The following is a 19,502-nucleotide window of genomic DNA, read 5'->3' as shown; positions in this document are numbered from 1 at the left end:
AATCCTGAGCATCTCACTCCCAAAGCATTGAGTAAATACTGAAGAACTAGACAGAAAGTTGGAATGATATAACGGAAGACTAGTTAGATAGATAGATAGATAGATAGATAGATAGATAGATAGATAGATAGATAGATAGATAGATAGATAGATAGATAGATAGATAGATAGATTGATTGATTGATTGATTGATTGATTGATTGTGAAAGTGTATGTACGATGTCAGTCTCTAACAACAATCTATCTATCCATTAATTGTTAACTTTTGGGAACTTTATTCCAAAAAATTTCAAAACTGTATGTCTTTCTTTCCTCTGTGGAACATAAAATGGTATTTTAAGAAATGTCTCAGTGTTTTCGTCCATACAAATCAATGGTCACTAAACTGGTTACCAAAATATTTCAAAATACTTTTATGTTATGCAGAAGAAATAATGACATCTAAGTTTGGAAAGACACAAGGGTGAATGTGACAGAATTGACAATTCTTTGGTTATCTTTTAACGTTTTGAAGGGGACCATATTTGTGGTTCACAATGTCTTTGCACTACAGTATGTGTCTGTGTGTATTGTGTCTGCTGCTGGTGCACTGCAATTTCTATTGTGGCTCTATCAGAAACAGTTCCCCCTACAGCTGCATTGATTAGCACAGGCCTCTTGGCCAAAACTAGCTGCACATTTCTGCTGCAATGACAGACGAGCCCTTTGCGACAAGCTAGAGAGGGGCACCCACCTTACAGATTTGGAAGTGCTCAGACATCAGTGTCTCCTGGATTTCCAGCTCCCGCGGCGTCAGAGCCGTACTGGGGGTCCCAGCCGCACTGCCGCACACGGGAGATCCACCTGGATTGACAGGTGAAGAAGTGGTCAACCCGTCCAAAACCTTCCGGAACTTCTTCATCTTTATCTTTGAATTTATAGTTCAACGTTTATCTTTGACAATCTCAAAACGTGCCGTCGAGACGGTTAAAACGGCATAGGAGGTGATGCGGCTTCACAGCACGAATTAAGACTCCTCGTTTCTTCTTTCTTTCAGAGTTTTATGTGCACAAAAAGTCGCAGAAGAACTTCATCTTCCAAAATAAGTCTGACAATCACAAAAAAACAAGATGATAGATTTGGGGAGAAAGGCGAGTTGAGGTTCAGTGCGTATTAAAGCCTGAACCAGGCTGGAGAAGAACCAAGAAACTTCATGGCACTTACACAGGACGTTGTCGCATCCAACTAGTAAACATTCTCAGGAGGCATGTCAGAAACATAATAAAGTACAAACTTACTTTGGTAAAATGAATGTTACTTGCCGTGTTTTAATTCAATTGCTGTACACGGCAAAACTCACGCTTGTTGTTTGCGATCCCAGACGCAGAGGAGACACGCCGCAGAGAAGCAGCTTATGACTCGAAGGGACATGTAATTTCACGACCTGAACGATTTTCTGTGAAATCTTCTTCTCGATTTCTTTCTTCTGGGTAATTTGGGAGAAGAGAAAGCGAGCAGCCTCGACACGCACGCAGAATCTCTCTAGCAGTAGAATGCGAGCTGCTGTCCAAGGTGCTGAAAGATGAGCGAAAGACAGCCACACCCCTCTCTCTCCTAATTGGACCATGTGCCACGGCCCTACTGTAATCCCCGCCTTCCAGCTGCAGCGATTGGACCATGTGCTTGAGAAACCACAAACAATGAAATAGTGATTTCATTATTTGCAGAATTTGTTTTTGATATATATAAACTCATTATTACATATATTGCACCAAACTAAGCTACAGGCGCGTTTGATATTCAAATGTACTGTAATTTTTCATGCAAACAACTGAAATTGAAATCTTTCACATATTTAAAACACAGAGGACCACAAACGTCCATAACATTATATTGGCATCCAGTTTGACATCGGTATACATCTGAACGTCCTGCAGAGCCGCTGGCTGGGGTTGGGTTCATTTCAACGTGGAGGTGTAGTTTTGGGTATTCATTGTTAAATAGTATCATAAAATAAAAAAAATAAAAAAATAAATAATAATAATAATAATAAAACAATATTATCTAAATAATTATACGGAGAAAAATAATGCTATATCACACTTATGGAGATAACGTTGTAGCAGTGGCTGAATTATGGATCTCTAGTTCTGGTCACACTCTCTCCATCCAGTCCATAATGTGACTCCTTTGAGAGGCAGCTGTGGCCTCCAGGGGGCGCTGTAATGTGCATCTCGCAGATGCAGATTACATAAGCACTTACATCATCTCTCCTCTCGGCACGGCTTATTCCATTGAGTCTTTTCCGCTGAAATGTTCTCATGTTGTTGATACCAGCTCTAGATATTTTGAAGCTGATGATGCTTCTTGCGAATTTTATTTAGAATCTTATGATTAGATGGAACGCCATATACACAAAAGAAGCTATGATAAATTCAAACCATGTTTTTCTAATTTGATTTATTTACTGAATGTATTATAGGCTACAATAGAAATCTGTATAGAATGTATATAATGCAGACTATCCAAAACAACAGAATACACTGAAGAGCAAGACAAGTCTTGCATGCAAAGATTTTTATGTTCTTAATAACCAAATATTTTTTTTTATGTCTTAATCTTTTGCATGTTCTCTTATTTCATGTATCTAATCTATAGTCTATGCACCATGGCTGCTCACAAAAGCAAACTTATTTGAAACTAACTTCAACTGTGATTTTTATTATTTAATAAAATTGCAACTTTAACAAGATGGTTGGAACAACTTACCTGCAAACTACCTTTAAAACTGTGTCTGAGGAAGCTGATTTAATTAAGTTAATTGATCAAAATTATCCATTGTATTTTTAAAATATTACATTGCATTACATTACATTACTTATCTCTTTTTGTTTCTTAGAGAACTTGCCAGTTCTTCTATGGATTTTGGATATGGACATACCCAAAAACGCTATTTAAACTATGTGTAGGTGCCTCTAAACTGCTGACAGTATTTAGATATCTGAATATTTTGTAATTTCTTTAAGGACCTGGCCCTGGGTGCTTAAAAGTACTTCGTTTTGAAAGGGGAGTTAATAATGACCATGATTACAGGGTAGAAACATTATGCATTCTAGTATTTTTCTCTTGACATTTTCAGTTATCTATTACTTTGACTGTTTCTTGGTTATAAAATTATAGATCAGGCTCAAGCTCCCCCAATTAACTGAGTAGAAGCGCAGTAGGCTGCCACATATCATTGCTTTTTAAAATCTCTTCATTAAATATACTTTTCATCATGAATGCCAAGGCCTATTTATTGGCACATACCCCAGACAACATTTTTTATCACTGTCTAAGGACAGAATCAGAGACTGAACTTTAAAAGTGAGAGATACAAACAAAAGATTTGTAAAAGAAAGTTTTTTTTTTTTTTTTTGATGCAATAATTAAATAATTTAAGCTTCTTGTGCTAAAGTCACTTGACAAGCATCCCCACATGGACATGTTTATCTTAGTTGTATTATTATGTGGCCTATCACGACTGATGCACACAAAGCAGTTTTGCTAAAGGATCTCAGCAAGGGCCTTCTCCCTCTGCTGCTTGGTGGATGTATAACAGAAGAAATCCCTTTGTTGAGAGGATTTGAAAGTGAAGTGAAAAAAAAGCAAAATAATCCTCTTCATCGCTCCCTCAGGGTAAACAGCATCCAAGATAATGCAGCTGCCAAGACAACGGCACGGGGTGTGTACTGCACAACGGGGCCGCTGCGTTAATCTTCCAGCTCGAACCTACAGACATGGATTAGGGAACATGTACACGTCAGGTATCCCATAGTGGAATGCAATTGGAGAGTTTCGACTGGGCATTACACTGATTAAAATATGAGGTGGTAAACCATTAGAGATATAGGCGGTGGGTAATTAATTCCCAAATTCAAAATGACATATGAAATAAAAGGGTAAGGGTTGCAATCTGCTAAAATAAATATTACGATTTGATCCCAGGTCGAAGTGACATATGGGATACTGAGATACTTGTCATGACCGTGCCCTCGAAACAGCCACTTTGCACCATTTGTCTCCAGGGAGGACTGTACATAAATTCATTGTACTGCAAGCTGTTCTTGATAAAACATTTATGCAAAATTACAAGCAAGCAAAAATCTGTCTAACACCTAATTTACAAGGAAACAGCCTGTATTATGTGTTTGACAGTCTAAATCAGTGGCCCCCACAGTGACCTCAGCCTTGATGAAAGGCAAGATGTACAGTACCTATTGAAACAATGCAACAACACTGTAACACTTGCAGTGAGCAGATCATACAAAGTGTAATGGTCAACTGTTAAAAGTGCTATTGTTAACAATAAAATGCGTATTCACTGAAGCTTCTGAAGGCACTACCATCAGCATTTTATAAATGCATTGTGATAACAAAATGTAAACAACATTCTCAATTAAGCTAAGTGCAGTTCTATGCAGCATCACTTTTCACAATGGCATCAGAAGGCAAAACTGCTGCAGTGATGTTACTCACAACTATGACTATGACTTTATAGTATAAAGACTTTATAGTTTTTACAAACTATATACTTTATATATAGTTTGGCTCATAGCTAGAGTGTGAGGCAGTCTGTGAGGTGTCTGTCAGTAAGGCGGCTCCTGTAATTTGATTTAATTGTTTTCATCTGTGAAAATGCTATCTTGCTGAAAGTAAATGGATCAAAGGTAGACACTCACTTCCAGTGCTCATGCAGTGAGGGAAGGTAAATTGTCTATGGTGACAGGTCCCCAAAAGTCCATGTCCTTGATCTGGCTTTCAGCTCTGCGATTTTTCAAATTAAGTACTGTATCACCAAGTCAGCTCTACTTGACAAAGCAAATACTTGCTGGAATTTGGCTACAACCTAGTCATTGATGGGTTTGATACAAAGGCAACAATACATTCCATGACGTCGAACTCCTCAAAACTGAGGACTGAACTCTATTGCCACTTTGTCTGGGTGAGCAGAGTCATTCTCAGAGTGAAAAACACCCTTGTTTTCAATGCTCTGTGACAGTTTTTTAAGCTTTAGCCTCCCATTTTTTAGATGTGTGATCAAAAAACTAAGTTTAGACTTAAATGCATTCACTGTGCTTACCATGTGGGGCAGGTGTCAGTCTTTTCCCTGGAGCTCATTTTTGAGTGTAATCAGTTTGTGGTGAAGTTTGACAGAAAAGCTAAGTCCAACAGCCACACATCATCTGGCAGTTCCTTGTGCTATTTGTTCATTGCAGACAGAACAGTTTATCTCAACAAGTCATTAAAGCATTGTAGTACTTTCCCATAACTCAACCATCAGCACGAAGTAGTAAATCTTCATACCCAGTATCAAGCTCATTAAAGAATAAGTGATGCTAAGGTTTTTTTGCTTGTATAAAGTGTATCATATTATGTGAGGAAAGTCCACAACTTTGCCAGCCAAGGCCTGCTGATGAATCACACAATTATAATTCATGAAGTCAGGAAAATCAGGGTCATTACAGCACTGTCGGCACTCACTATGCATTGCTGGTGCTCCATCTATAGTAATAGTTATCAGTTTATGAATGGGAATATAATTTTCACTGACATATTTTTTTAACTCATTGTAAATATCCTCACCTCTTGTTTATATCCTCACGCTCCTTTAAGTGCAAAACGGTGAGGAAGTCCTCCTTTGTTGTAAAATCCTGGAAAGCCATTCTGACAAAAACAACAAACTGAGCTGTCAATTGCATCCAGTGCTTCATCAAACAAATATTCACAAAGTCACAGGTTCTTTAACCATTGTTGATCCACGTCCTCTGACAGTGATTCAACCCTTCTTGTGTCTCATCCAGGACCGAGCAGTACACCATGGATTGTGGTTTTTATGTCATCTTTGTTTTTGAAATCTCAAAAAAAAAAAAAAAAAGTTTTCTCATTGAAATCGTATACAATTTCCTACTAATTCAAAAGAATGTATAGGGATACTAGGAAAACGCAGTATGGTGACAGTGGCTTAACTTTGACACACTATTTCCCTTATTATTATTTTTTAATACTGTCAAGCTGCTTTGACTCAATCTGCATTGTAAAAAGCGGTGTAAAAAATAACGGTGACTTGACTTGACATCATGAGCAATCCCATTAAATATCTTTAAAAACAGCTGCCATGAGTATAAAAATTTCTCCCTGTGGTCTTATTCCTCAGACTTATAATATCCTAACTACATTTTCATTTTAGTTATAGTTCAGCTGTATTCATAAAAAAAAAAAAAAAAAAGTTTAGCTTTATCAACAGCAAGCGGTGCAGTCTGACGAGCCAACTCAGTCGCATGAACTATTTTGAGGTGGAGATTTCATATGAATTATTGTATATGAATGCATTTTATATGGAAATGTATGATTTTTGGAAATGAAAAAAAATGTAAGGTTGTAAATCTACCCCTGGCCCCATCCTTAAACCTAACCATCAGTGGGTGTAAGCAGATCGTAAGAATGCAACTGTACCAATTAATACAATGTACCCACCGATTTGCCAAAGCATAAAATAATTATGAAGTGCCATGAGGGTATGTTGGGCAAACATACAACATCACTGTTTTTGTCACTATGTATTGTTCACATCGTTTTTAAAACTGAAGAAATAATAAAACTTGCTTTGCTCGAATGTCCTTTGTGTTAGTTTGGATGATTCAGATAAATAATTCCTCTTTAAATCACTTCAATGAACCTTCAACTATGGCTACTCTTCTCAAATGAGCAGCAGCACACTTAAGCAGTTGAATTTGGACATAGAGCATAACACACCAGCCAGTTGAATGTCATTGTAATACTCATTCTTATTCACACTGTCAGCGGTGTTATATTAAAACACCCGTAGAGATATAAAAGACTTGTCAATCCAGCTTAACAATGTGTTCTTAATGGTACATGGTACACCAGCCTCTCAGAGATAGAGAGAGAGAGAGAGATGCCAAAGCAACTGTAACACATGGAGTTCAATTTTATGATCGCACACCAGTGTAGCCTGAGGTAAAGCAGGTGCTTTTGCATCTTTCTTTGTTCCAACATACTCTATTGTAGACCTCCAAATGAATAATTTAGCATTCAGTAACCCGTGTTTCACACAGTTATGTAGAAATGTCACACTGCTAAGTTTCCTTTTCCCAACAATTAGAATAAATGAGCCCCACAAGCACATCCACATGTGCCTTCCAGGGTCATAAATCAACTCACGGTATAACGTGAGAATATGATTAATAAAATATAATTGTCAGGTTTTAGACTGCATGCATTGTGTAACTGTCCTTTACTGCTCGGCACCTGCAATAACCATCAGACCCGTCGCTTACGCAAAATATGTCTTAACTGAAATGTTTTATTACTCGTTTTATCATGCGTTGTTGCTAATGTGACCGTGTACCATGTGACAGGGTTTGAATATTCCCTGTGAGGATATCCTGAAGTGATTCCCATCTGGTCATTGTTTGAAGGACAAAGTAAAGCCATGATGTTCAAAAATACAAAAATTCAAGCGTGAATCAGAAATTGTTTGTTACTTATTTATCAGTTTACGTCAGTATTGGCGCATTATTGCTCTTATTAATTTAGGGTACATTTGCACAAAAATTAAGCACTTAAAAAATGTCCTTCGCTTTTTCAGAGCACAGATGACTTTTTTTTTTAAATATCTAATGGTAGACTCTAATGGAGACATTTGCATTTGCAAGAAAAACATGCATTTGAAACCTGTTTTCAAAAGTTTGCATTTTAAGGCTTAAAACACTGTTGTTGTCTTAACCATTTTCATTTTGATGTTTAGTTGAAAACAGTGTAAACACCCCCTTAGTTCTCAAAAGAAATACTGATTACCCATTGGCTAACTTAAGGTTGGTCAGACTAGTCTTTAGTATTTACTCAGAAAAATCAGTATCCCTTTTTAATGGTTGCTATGTTTATGCTTAGGGCCCAGATTTTGATGAGGAACAGTATTACTGATATCATATTTACCAAACTGATCTTGACGACAATAAGTCATTAATACACAGAAACAGCAAAAACATAAAATTAGAAGCATTAACACAACATTTATTCCTCATTCTGTAATATTTTAAGGCATATACTTATTATGCTTTCATTTGAAGAAACCGGTTAATTTTAAGTCTTACAGTTTTATCCTTTAGGACAAGTTTTTGTTTAAAACCTTTTCGTTTACCACTAGTTGACCTCAGATCAGGTCAGCTTCTTTTCTGTTTGTCTGCGCTATCGATCTAACCGCCTACATGCCTGCACCGTTTTTGGATCAGGGTTTATTTGTAGTTTTTCTCTGCCTCTGGTGAAAAAAAGAAAAGAAAGAAAGTAACAACAGATGTAAGTGTCAAAATACAAAACTTCTCAAAAACACATTATTAGAATTAAGAAATGTATAGAAATTCGTCCCCTTGGAATTATAAGGTTCTATCTGCATTCCGAGTACTTTTGAGATATTGAGCTTCAAAGTTTTTGTGTTCCATTCGACTGTGTAGTTAGAAAATTATTGCTTTTTAAATTAAAAGTCCCATAATGTACACAACATTAAAAAAAAATCAATCAATCATATAATGTAAATACACAGAATAAGAATGTGTGAATAACTCAATTTTGACAAAAATGTCAGATAGAACCTTATAATTCCAAGGGGACAAATTCTAAATTAAATTATGGAATTACATGTACAGTATGTATTGTATTCAAAGGTATGAAATGACATTAAACAGTAAAATATGATTAATGTTTGAAATTCTCAATAATCAAAACATATTTAATATATTATGAACTTCTTTAGAATAATTTGTATTTTTTCTTCATCTACAGTAATTCGTTCTTTCTCTATTTGTTCTAATAATGTCCTTTCGTCTTATTTGCAAGAACCCTGTGTAGTTATTTTCACTGCATGCAGCACATATCAATGAACATGTTCTTACCATGGTTCACTTTATACATACCTCCAGGCAAAAGCTCAGAATTACTCTGAAAAAGCTTGACAATGGGAGGGAAAAATATATTATGCATACATGTTTGAGGTAAGTTTAATAGTCATAATTCTTTTTGGACACTATCTACACCTACGATTTATGTAAAAGTTAAAAGATAAATGATGGGAAAAACAAAAGAAAATCAATGGAAAAAAGTTGGTTAATGTGCAAATAGACTCATGGAATATGGATCTCATGCTGAACGAGACTACAGTGGAAAACAGCTATGGCAATGTCAAGCCGCTTGTTTTTGGATGTCATCGTGACAGTCTCAGTGGGGCAATGGGGGTGCACATTCTGTCACAACAGAATTTGTATCACTGTCCCACTGTCACAAGGGTGAGTCACCAGAGCCTAAGATACTTGTGTGCACACAGAATTTATCAGTGACTCAAAACATCTGCCTTTATTTTTTAGTTATTTTTTTATTTTATTTTTCTACAGACATACAATCTATTTACAAAAAGAATGTTTGGGCAATACACATCAAAGGGCTAATCCCTTTAAAAATAATAATAATAAAACAATAATAAAAAATAAATAATCCTGTAAAAATCAATAAATAAATAATACATTTTATACACACACATGCATACGTATATAGAGAGAGATGCGTAAACATAGAGCTACATAGGCCACAAAAGCTTCTATAATATTATCTATTGGCTTCTGATAACCTGACTACATGAAGCAAAAGTGCTGACACTGTTTAGTGTTTTCATGCACTGTTAGTATTCTGATACGCTTTTCTTATTTGGGAATACAAATTTACCTGTAGTCTTAAACTGTGTAGGTGTTGAAGGTATAAGAAGTTCCTCTTCAGGAACTCGAGCTGCGTCGAGAACGTTTGGGGAATGCGTCCAGCGTGACGTCTCTGAATAATGTGTATAATCAGTCCAAAGGAAGGGCGAGACTTCATAGGCGGGTGACGTCAGAGACCAGGAAGCATAAAAGCATGAGCGGCGAAGCCGGAAATCAGCCTTTTGTCTTCAGCAAGCGCTCTGTGTGTGTGTGTCAGTCGCTATCTGTTTGTGAGTCTTATTTAGTGTTGTTTGTCCACTGATAAACTCCATTGTCAAAGCTTCAATCAAGAGAAGTTTTGGGCGAGAGCAGGCAGCGTTCAGGCTGTGTGTTTTCCCTGCCAAAAAAAAAAAAAAAAAAGGTAGGGACACACCAGCTCGTGTGTTGTCTGCTTGAGAGTGAAGCGCGCAGTGTCAGCTCTCGAGGGAGTTGACGGCTGTGATGCGAGCCTTTGCTTCACTCTCAGAAGGCTCTCTTTGAGGAGAGAGCTTTCACTGGCCACCAAGGTCTGCCCTCACGCCGTTTATACAACTAGCGTACCAGATCCTTGTGTGGGCCCAGGACGAATTCCTCTCGCTCAGAGCAGTTCACATTCCTGGGCATCTTAATATGGGAGCAGACATCCTGTTGAGGCAGGGGCCAAGGCTCGGGGAATGGCGGCTTCACACCGAGGTGATGAAGCAGAGTTGGAGAGTTTGGCCAGACTCGGGTGGATCTGTTTGCGACTCGAGACACATCGCACTGTCACCTCTGGCTTCCTCTGACTCATCCAGCTCCACTGGGGCTGGACGCCATGGTACAGACGTGGCCGAGGCTTCATCTGTACATTTTTTCCCCCGATTGCTCTGCTCTCTGAAGTTCTGGAGAGAGTGCGCCGGGGGCCGGAGTCCGGCTGCTGTTAGTAGCCCCGTTCTGGCCAGGCCGGGAATGGTTCCTGGGCCTGTTTTCCCTTTTTGACGGGACTCCATGGGAGGTTCCCGTCAGGAGAGATCTCCTCTCGCAGGCGGAGGGTGCGCCCCCGCATGGAGCTTAGAGGCTATAGGTGTGGTCTCTGAGGAGGCACAACTCTTAGCTTCCGTCTCTCAACCGATGTTGTAAGACCGTTCTCCAATCCAGAGCTCCCTCAATGAGGAAACTTTGTGCCTTGAAGTGGAAGCTTTTCACTTCTTGGTGCGGAGACCGCCAGCTCGACCCAGTTAACTGCCCGGATGGTACAGTGCTGGAGTTCCTGCAGGCTCTCCGCAGGGTTTCCCCCTCTCCACCCTGAAGGTCTACGTGGCGGCCATGGTGGCCTACTGCACCACTCTCGGTGGCCAGTCAGTGAGCAGAAACCCTCTGGTTATATGTTTCCTCCATGATGCGCTGAGGCTGAGGCCTCCGGCCAGAAGAAGCTTGCACTAAGCGGTGATCAGGATGCTATCCTAAGCCTCGAGTCCTCTGATCTCCCCTCTCCTGGGGGTCAAGACTCACTCCTTCTGAAGTTTGGCCATTGGACGGGTTGTCCCCGATTTCTGTCAGGCTCCTTCTCCTTATCTCGTTTAGCTGTGCTCTTCCACACTAGGCAGAGATTTGAAAGTCTGGCGGCGTGGGCATTCTCGTTCCCCAAACGTTCTCGACGCAGCTCGAGTTCCTGAAGAGGAACGTCTAAGGTTACGTATGTAACCCTGGTTCCTCGAAGGAACGAGACGCTGCGTCGCAGTGCCACACTTCCGGCATCTCTGGCTGGCACTTGCTTCATCCTTTGAGGCTGATTTCCGGCTTTGCCACTCATGCTTTTATGCTTCCTGGTCTCTGACGTCACCCCGGCTATGACGTCTCGCCCTTCCTTCGGACTGATTATACACATTATTCAGAGACGTCATGCTGTACGCGTTCCCCAAACGTTCTCGACGCAGCGTCTCGTTCCTTCGAGAAACCAGGGTTACATACGTAACCTTAGACTACTTTCTACATCACTGGAAAATGAAAGGATTTGTTTGCAGGCTTGTTTAAGATGACCGTATGTAAAACTCCTCTTAATTTTGCACTCTGCCTTCTTAATTAGACTTTCTGTATTATATAAAATGTTGTGTTACTGTTTTATGGAGTGATAACAGCTCCAAATGAGGAAGTGGGTGAATGAACTGTCTAAACGAGATTGAATCTTGAACTGATTTAGATCGGCTCTACATTTGATTACTGATGAACCCATTGGATTCACTGAAAAGAACCGATACAAAAGACTGCTCCGAATCGTACTTCTGATTTTAAACAGATTTAAACAGATATTATATGGTAGATACTGTAATATCACGTTCCCTGTCCAGACTAGAAGATATCAATAAAGTTTAAGTGGGACTTGCCTTTTACATTCAAAGATTGGTAAATCTGAGTGGCCCAAAAGATGGCCCCCTCTGCGACCACCTCTGATTTGAAGGAGCTGACGTCTGTCATGAACAATCCGGTTTTCCAGGTGAAATTTAATTTTATTTTATAATTTGCTTAAGTTTTTCATTGGTCAACTCAGTCACCTGTCAAAAAAGTACAGATCGGCTGGATTCAGTTCAGAGTTCAGAAATATTAAATTAAATTTATGCATTTAAAAGATGCTTTTATCCAAAGCAACTTACATTGCATTCAGGCTAACAATTTTCTACAATCATGTGTTCCCTGGGATTCGAACCCCCAACCTTGCGCTTGCTAACGCAATGCTCTACCAGTTGAACTACAGGAACACTATCACAAATATCATGGATTGATTCAATTGGCACAAACAGTAATGCTAGTAGGGGTTAGAAGCCAATTTGTTTAATTTTTAGGCACTGTAATGGACATGCAATGATATCTTTAGAATAGGATGAGGGTTTGACTGAACTGGTTTATCATGTTTTCTGGACACATGAGCAGCAGCAACCATTGATGATGCGACAACATTAACATAATTTGGCATCAGCCCTGGCAAAAATCTAGCATACAAATGGATCCAAAGTTAATAAACATGGACTGCAGGCCCAAAAGTCCAATTAAAACTTTAAAACCATTACGAATTAGTCTGGGGCATTGTGGAGTTTATTTGTAGGTTAGGAGGATATGACCCATTTAACTCAATCCATCCTTTTTCACATTTGAATAACAAACAGCACTGTGAGACTGAACTCTCCCTTTAACTAATAAGATCAAACGTTCTGTTGTCCACAGACAACAACTGAGTTAGTAAATCGTCCCTCCAAGGTTTTTGACCTAAGTTCCATTAACATCAGTGCCCAAGCCTTAATCGTCATTTAACAACAACTGATGAAGTTCCCATTTCTGCAGCAAAGAGAAGTCTTCCAGGTCCAACCCATAGACAGGTACAGGGCACTTGTAATCGACTTAGAATTTACACAGTAATTACAACAGTAATTGAGTAACAATGGTGCAAGAGACTTTGAGAGAAGGAACAGACTTATCCCTTGAGGGATTTCTTTGATTTGCATATAAATGGGTGGGTAAATGCATGCCTGCCATTATCAGCCCGCCTGACTGGCTAAGAGGAGAGGGTAATGAGTGCCTGCCCCTTTTCAATTAGCATGGCAGTATGCATTTCATTTTAGCGCTAAGACATACATACATACATGAGAATACAAGCAGAAAATAAAACATTTCTCTCACTCACAGGCAAAACATGATAAACAGCTCAAAACACACCCAAACGACTGCTATGAGACCATGTTAATGTCAAATTGCCTGTGAAGCTGAAGAGCAAACCAAGACTGCTAATCATGATCCTGGTGATGTTTCATAATGTTTGCATTTATGCATTAAAACAGAAAAGCTAGGCCTGGCGGAGCAGGAGTTTATTTCAGATTAAGCATCTGTTTTTTACTGGAAAATCATGCAATGATCTGTAATTCCGAAAGCTAGAGGGCCAAGTGGGAGGAAATGGCTTATTTTAGAGAAGCTATTCCAAGGCTGTTGCTCTTTGTGTTACTGTCATTTGGTGCCTATGACTCATAGCCTTATAAAGTCATTACATAGCTCTCAGTATATGAAATTTACTTCTGCTTAATGCAAAATGCAACGGCCACGTGGCAGTCTGTTGGGTCAGTGTGTGAGTGCATTTATTTATTCAGCCTACAGACCTTTGATTGCTCCAACTAAATTACCTCTCCTAAATAAACATAAAGTTGCTTTTTAAGTTAGCATCAGCCTGGGCAACCGCAAACAAACAGACCCAGTGAGCGGAGCTGAGAAAATCATAACCAACTGAGGACAATTAACAACTGGTGGAAGACAGTTGCACCACCAGTAAAGATGAGCTATGACCCCCAGAAGACTTTTCTGGTCTGTCTTTGTAAGAAGTGACTAGAGTGGGCTGCCCAACTCTCTAGGGTCAGATCATTAATTGTATTCATTTGCGGCACCTTTTGTTCACTGTCCTTGAGTGAAATGGCATACAAACCTTACAGTACAGAATTAATGCACGTCTAGTATAATTGTCCTTGCCTGTGTTTGGAATAGAATATTAGTGCTCTAAATAGTACTTCAAAAGCTATATATTGTACAGTGCCAACAGTTTTTTAATTTTTTTGGACAAATATGATTTTTAGGATGGTGATCGTAAAGCAAGAGAATATTCTGATTCTGGTTCTTTAGTAAATCAGTTTATGACAGTTCTTCCAAAAGTGTTTTACACAGAATTTGTGTGATTTGGGTTTTTAGAGGTGGGGTAAATGCAATCCAATAACTGGCCTTAAATATTTGAAACAATATTCAGCAATATTACATAATTGAATATCCAAAAACTGCATAATTGGTATCCAAGTGCATATAGTCATATAAACAGCCAGCCGGTAACTACATTTAAGTCAGTTAGTTAAAGCTGAATGTGTTTGATTCTTACTAACTCACTAGAGTTGTTCGGTCAGGAATCAGAATAAACTGTTAATATTTTTATGTTTATGATCCACTACAAAGAACTGACTCATTAGTCTTTCATTCAGAAATACAACTAATCATTAATGTCACTAATTCAAAAAACAAAATGGATCATCAGGGTCATTTTTAATAAGATTGGTAGCTGTTTGTTTCATGCTGTAGTTTCAGTAGAGATGTTGTGGCATGGACAAAACCAAGAGTTTTGTAGTATGTCTGAATTCACAGTATTCTTAAAACAGTAGACAAAATGTTCAAGGATGACCTACTATGTTGTCATTATTATGTGACTTTTTTTGTTATGTGATTATGGGACATATGTAGTATATCCAGACTATTCATACTACACACATTCATATAGAACATACTTTTTTAACATCTGTAAAGTATTAGCATTTTTAAAGAATACCTCCTTAAAGAGTATACTGTTTTGGACACATCAGTCACTGAATGTGTGAATGAATCACTGTTTTTGAATGAATCAGTCAAATGATTGATTCAGTGATTCATTACATAAAAACAATTACTTTTTCTCCTTACTTACTGATGAAATGATGTAAAGATTCAAACTATTTCTGAATATGAACCGATTCTAGGTTCCAACCCTGATCCCAAACGTAAATATTCAAAATCAGTTTGGCCTCACTGCCTTGTTTGATTCAGTGTTTGTGTAACGGAGGCCTGCTGGTAAAAGCTGTGTGGGTAAACCTCACTCCCCGAACTCAAGAAGTGTACTAGTGCATTTTTTTTTAAATCAGCAACAAAATCATTGTTTCATATGCTCAAAAAGCATTCAAAATGTTTATATTTCCAGCTTGGCCAGCCCATAGCTATGTGGCGGTTGGTTCTTTCATTTAAAAGGTATAGGGCTTATTCCACCATATGGAATGTTGCACTTTCTTTTATTCATAGAAATGTGATTGCACCGTCTTAATATTTCTATGAATTTTGTTCACATCCAATTCATGGTAGGATGCCTTTTCCACAAACCCTGTGTGCTTGTCTATATGTCTCATTCTTCCCCTCACAAATCATAGGTGAATCAGTGAAGATGCTTTATAATTAGCATATGACCTGTCTGATCACCTCAGTGCATGCACCAGATTCACTAGTGAAATCTTCTTAGACACACTGAAGGCAATGAGAGGAGACAAGCATGCACAGCTTGTTCCTTTAAACACATCGAGAGCACATCATCTCAGTAGCATAGTTTTGTAAGGCGCCATTTTCATTCCAAGCTCCGTACTCACATTTTATGAATATGATAGGCAGCGTACAGATCGTAATACTCATATCATCATCCAACACAACATTATTATCTTCATCCATGTCATTATTAACATTATCATCATTAACATAATCATGATAATTATAAATTGCTTCTGTCGCAGTGAGGGAGATGTTATGGGAAGATTATATGGAGATGAAGGAAAATGAGGACATCTGTTATTATTATATCCTTTGGCACATTTGATTTCTGAATTGAGTTACTGGAGAGAAATCAACATGACAGTGGAACGGAGTTACACCAGATCCCCACATACCCTCCCTCTTTCAATTTATTTATTTTTTTCTCGCTCTTCAGTCTACAGAGAGGGATTGTGTGCATTACACAGTGTAAATTAGGATGACACTGTTACCGACACAGAGCACACAGAAGAACACACTTTAACTCTTCAGGCTCCAACAAACCTGATGCTACAACACAATACCTTGGCTAAGTTAGCCACTTGATTTATTTATTTATTTATCTATTTATTTATTTATTTATTTTTTGTCCACTGGAAATATTTTGAAAATATGTATTTTATATATTTATCAACTTCTAGGAGCTATTTTTTTTTGTGCACTGGAAATATTTTGAAAATATGTATTTTATATATTTATCAACTTCTACAAGCCTTAACATTCCACAAACATCCCTTTTTTGTGTTTTATTGGAGAAAAAAAAAATATCATACAGGGTTGGACATAAGGGTGAATAAATTATGACTGAATCTTCATTTTGGGGTGAATTATTCTTTTAAATTTGCTCACCCTTTTTCTCCTTATTCTCTCCTAGAAGTTTGTCCTTTCATACATCATTTAGCTTATAAGGGGCTTTGTCAAGGCAAGATTCAAGACCTGACGTAAGACCAAACTATCTGATGCCAGAAAGCTTGTTCTTAAATCTAGAAACCCATAAAAATGTTTTCTTTGCATTACTTTTTAATCCTCCATCTAACAAAATGCCACATAGTAACACTTGCTTTGCTTTGTCGGTTTTTCATCCCTTTAGGCGTCTCTGCTGAAAGCCTTGAAATCCATTACCCACATGTGACGTTTATCTTTTTTCCCTCTCTGAGTGGATGTGCTTTTACTGGATTTTAGCATATATAAAACATGATAATCTCATTACTCTGTCACACATTAAATCAAAACCGAACTGTATTTCTGCTCCATGTGAAAAGAGAACCTAAAAGTATATTGCTTAACATCATCTAAAAGCGAATCCATCAATTTAATGACAAATTTCACTTTTAACTCTCCTCTTGTCCTAAGAAATAGCACCTGTGATCCAAGTTGGCCCAAATTTGACCCAAATTAAAAGGATACAAATCAGACCTGGACAGTAAAAGAGATGAGAGTTACATTTGCAAAAAAAAAATAAAAGATTCTAGTCAAAGAAAAGAAATATTGTTTTTTGGTGTTGTGGCGTTTGACAGGCCCAGGCCTAATTCAGTTTGAAATGAATTCATCTTTTTTATTCCTTGGAAAAAAAGAAAGTCGTATGAGAGTGAGTAAATAATAACAATGATAACATTTTTAAGTGAACTGTTTCTTTAAGAAATGTATGACCTAATTGATCCAGCAAGATAAAGGCCTATCACATTCTATTTATATATTTTATCATTTCAAATAAATGAATTTATTTGAATGATCAAGTAATATGCAGTGTTGCATTACTCGTGGTTTCACCATAACCCTGGTGCCTGCATCATCATTTTGGAGGTCATGGTTAAACAGACAATAATATCTAACTGCCTTTCCACATGGCTAACATCTAGCAAGAAGAGGTGTGGCTCAAGGAACAAATAAATCACCTTAACCACAGCGCCACCTTCAATTGCCCAGCCATAAATCAGGGGGTCATGTATGCACGTGCCACCAGCCATACAAGTCTGCATGTGCATGTTTTATATGTGATTTAATGTTGCAGGTTCATAAATGAAAATGTAACACAAGGACATGTGCCTTTGAGTCTCACATTCCCCTGCAGATCAACTTCTTTCATTTCATTTATGACATGGATGCGTAATGAAGTTCCTTATTTAGTGGTCCCTTGCCCTGATGTGTGAAGGTCTGACTGATTACTGCATTGATCAGTGGGTAGTACAAACAGTTGCTTGAACAATGCATTTATTGATTCATTGATTTAATTTATTAGTTTACTAGATTTTTCTTGAGAGAGAAATAGATTAAGGCCCCATAGTCCCTAATGAAACAAAAACAATATGGGAATATACTGGAAAATATAGTGCAATATATTATATAATACATTTCTATATTTGGGAAACTAATGCTTATATTTTTCAATATGCCTCATTGTATCTATATTTTGATATGTATTGATAAAAAAAAACATATTTTACTTGAAATAGTTTTTTGGAACACTCAGTTAATTATTTTTTATGAGTTAATGTATGTCACAAACTTTTATCTTACTTTATTGATTGTATAGTTACACATTTAATCTGAAAATATGTGCAGTAAATGTTTTACTGTGAAATTTTTTTTGGACAAAATATTATTGTATTATATATAAACATATATGTGATTTATTAACGTACTATACAATTCTGTATATTCTGAAAATAAATACATACAAATTAATATAATATATTAATCATTTTTATATAAGGAAATGTATATTTTTGTTGTATAAGGAGTGTTGGACAGGCAAATTAAATGTTAAATGAGCAGCTAGTTAAATTTATGATTTTATGATATTTCAATCAAGCATTCGTCTGTAAATTAAAACTTTTGAAAGACTGCCAGTTATTATATTTTCAAATGTCTAAATAACAACGAAAATAATTCTAGTACCGTATTCACTATTGAGTACCTAGCCCATGGAGGATGGAAGGGTGTAATCAACTAATTACTTCCAAGTATTTCATCTCATGCATTCTCATTATTTTTCTCTTTTGCTCCCATTGGTGACCTCATAAAGACTTTTAAAAAAAAACTTACATGAAATGTAAGCAGGCCTATTAGATATTGTAATGGATCCTGCAGCACTCACAAATAAACCCATTACAATATTAAATGACTCATGTAAAAGAAATGACTGGACGTATTATGTTAGAATTCACTGTTCTGTATTGTATCCAAAATATCTTCTCTTTTACTCTGTCTATCTTTCAGACGCAGCAAGTATGAGCTGACAGGAGGTATCAAAACAATTAATATCACTCAGCTGTGGGCAGCTGCTGCTTTCAGAGAGATCTGGTGGCGAGATCGGCTTTGACATCAAAAGCATGAGTCTAGCGCTTCCTCTCGACATGAGCACCGTTCCACTGTCTCACATAATTGCACACTGACATCAATTAGACCTTAATGAGGGCACCCAGATTAGATCCAAACAGAGAAAATATGAAATGTGACCTTTCATGAACTGAGAACACGTTTGCGTTCATCTGGTAGGAATAGATTGGACACTGGCCCAATTTGGGTTTCATTGCCATAATATTTACAGCGTTGAAAACATATATAAAATTTGGACTCCTTCATCTAAAACGCTGTCAGCATCTCATGTATCACAATGGTTTGCACTGAGAGTTGTTG

The 19,502-nt window shown here is 37.6% G+C and overlaps 1 protein-coding gene across 10 annotated transcripts in view; it reads right to left on the bottom strand.

The window, feature by feature from the left end:
* Positions 1 to 1,389, bottom strand: part of stxbp5l (syntaxin binding protein 5L) — a 172,277-nt gene extending 170,888 nt beyond the window's left edge. For all 10 annotated transcript variants that reach the window (XM_059499928.1, XM_059499933.1, XM_059499930.1 and 7 more), the window contains exon 1: positions 734 to 1,389. In XM_059499928.1, coding sequence (XP_059355911.1) covers positions 734 to 901 — 168 coding nt within the window. In that variant the 5' untranslated portion in view covers positions 902 to 1,389. The remainder of the gene's footprint in view (positions 1 to 733) is intronic.
* Between the last annotated feature and the right edge of the window lie 18,113 nt (positions 1,390 to 19,502).

The sequence above is a fragment of the Carassius carassius genome, chromosome 19 (assembly GCF_963082965.1).
Source record: "Carassius carassius chromosome 19, fCarCar2.1, whole genome shotgun sequence".
Lineage (NCBI taxonomy): Eukaryota > Metazoa > Chordata > Actinopteri > Cypriniformes > Cyprinidae > Carassius > Carassius carassius.
This window is presented reverse-complemented; position numbering and strand designations above follow the sequence as displayed.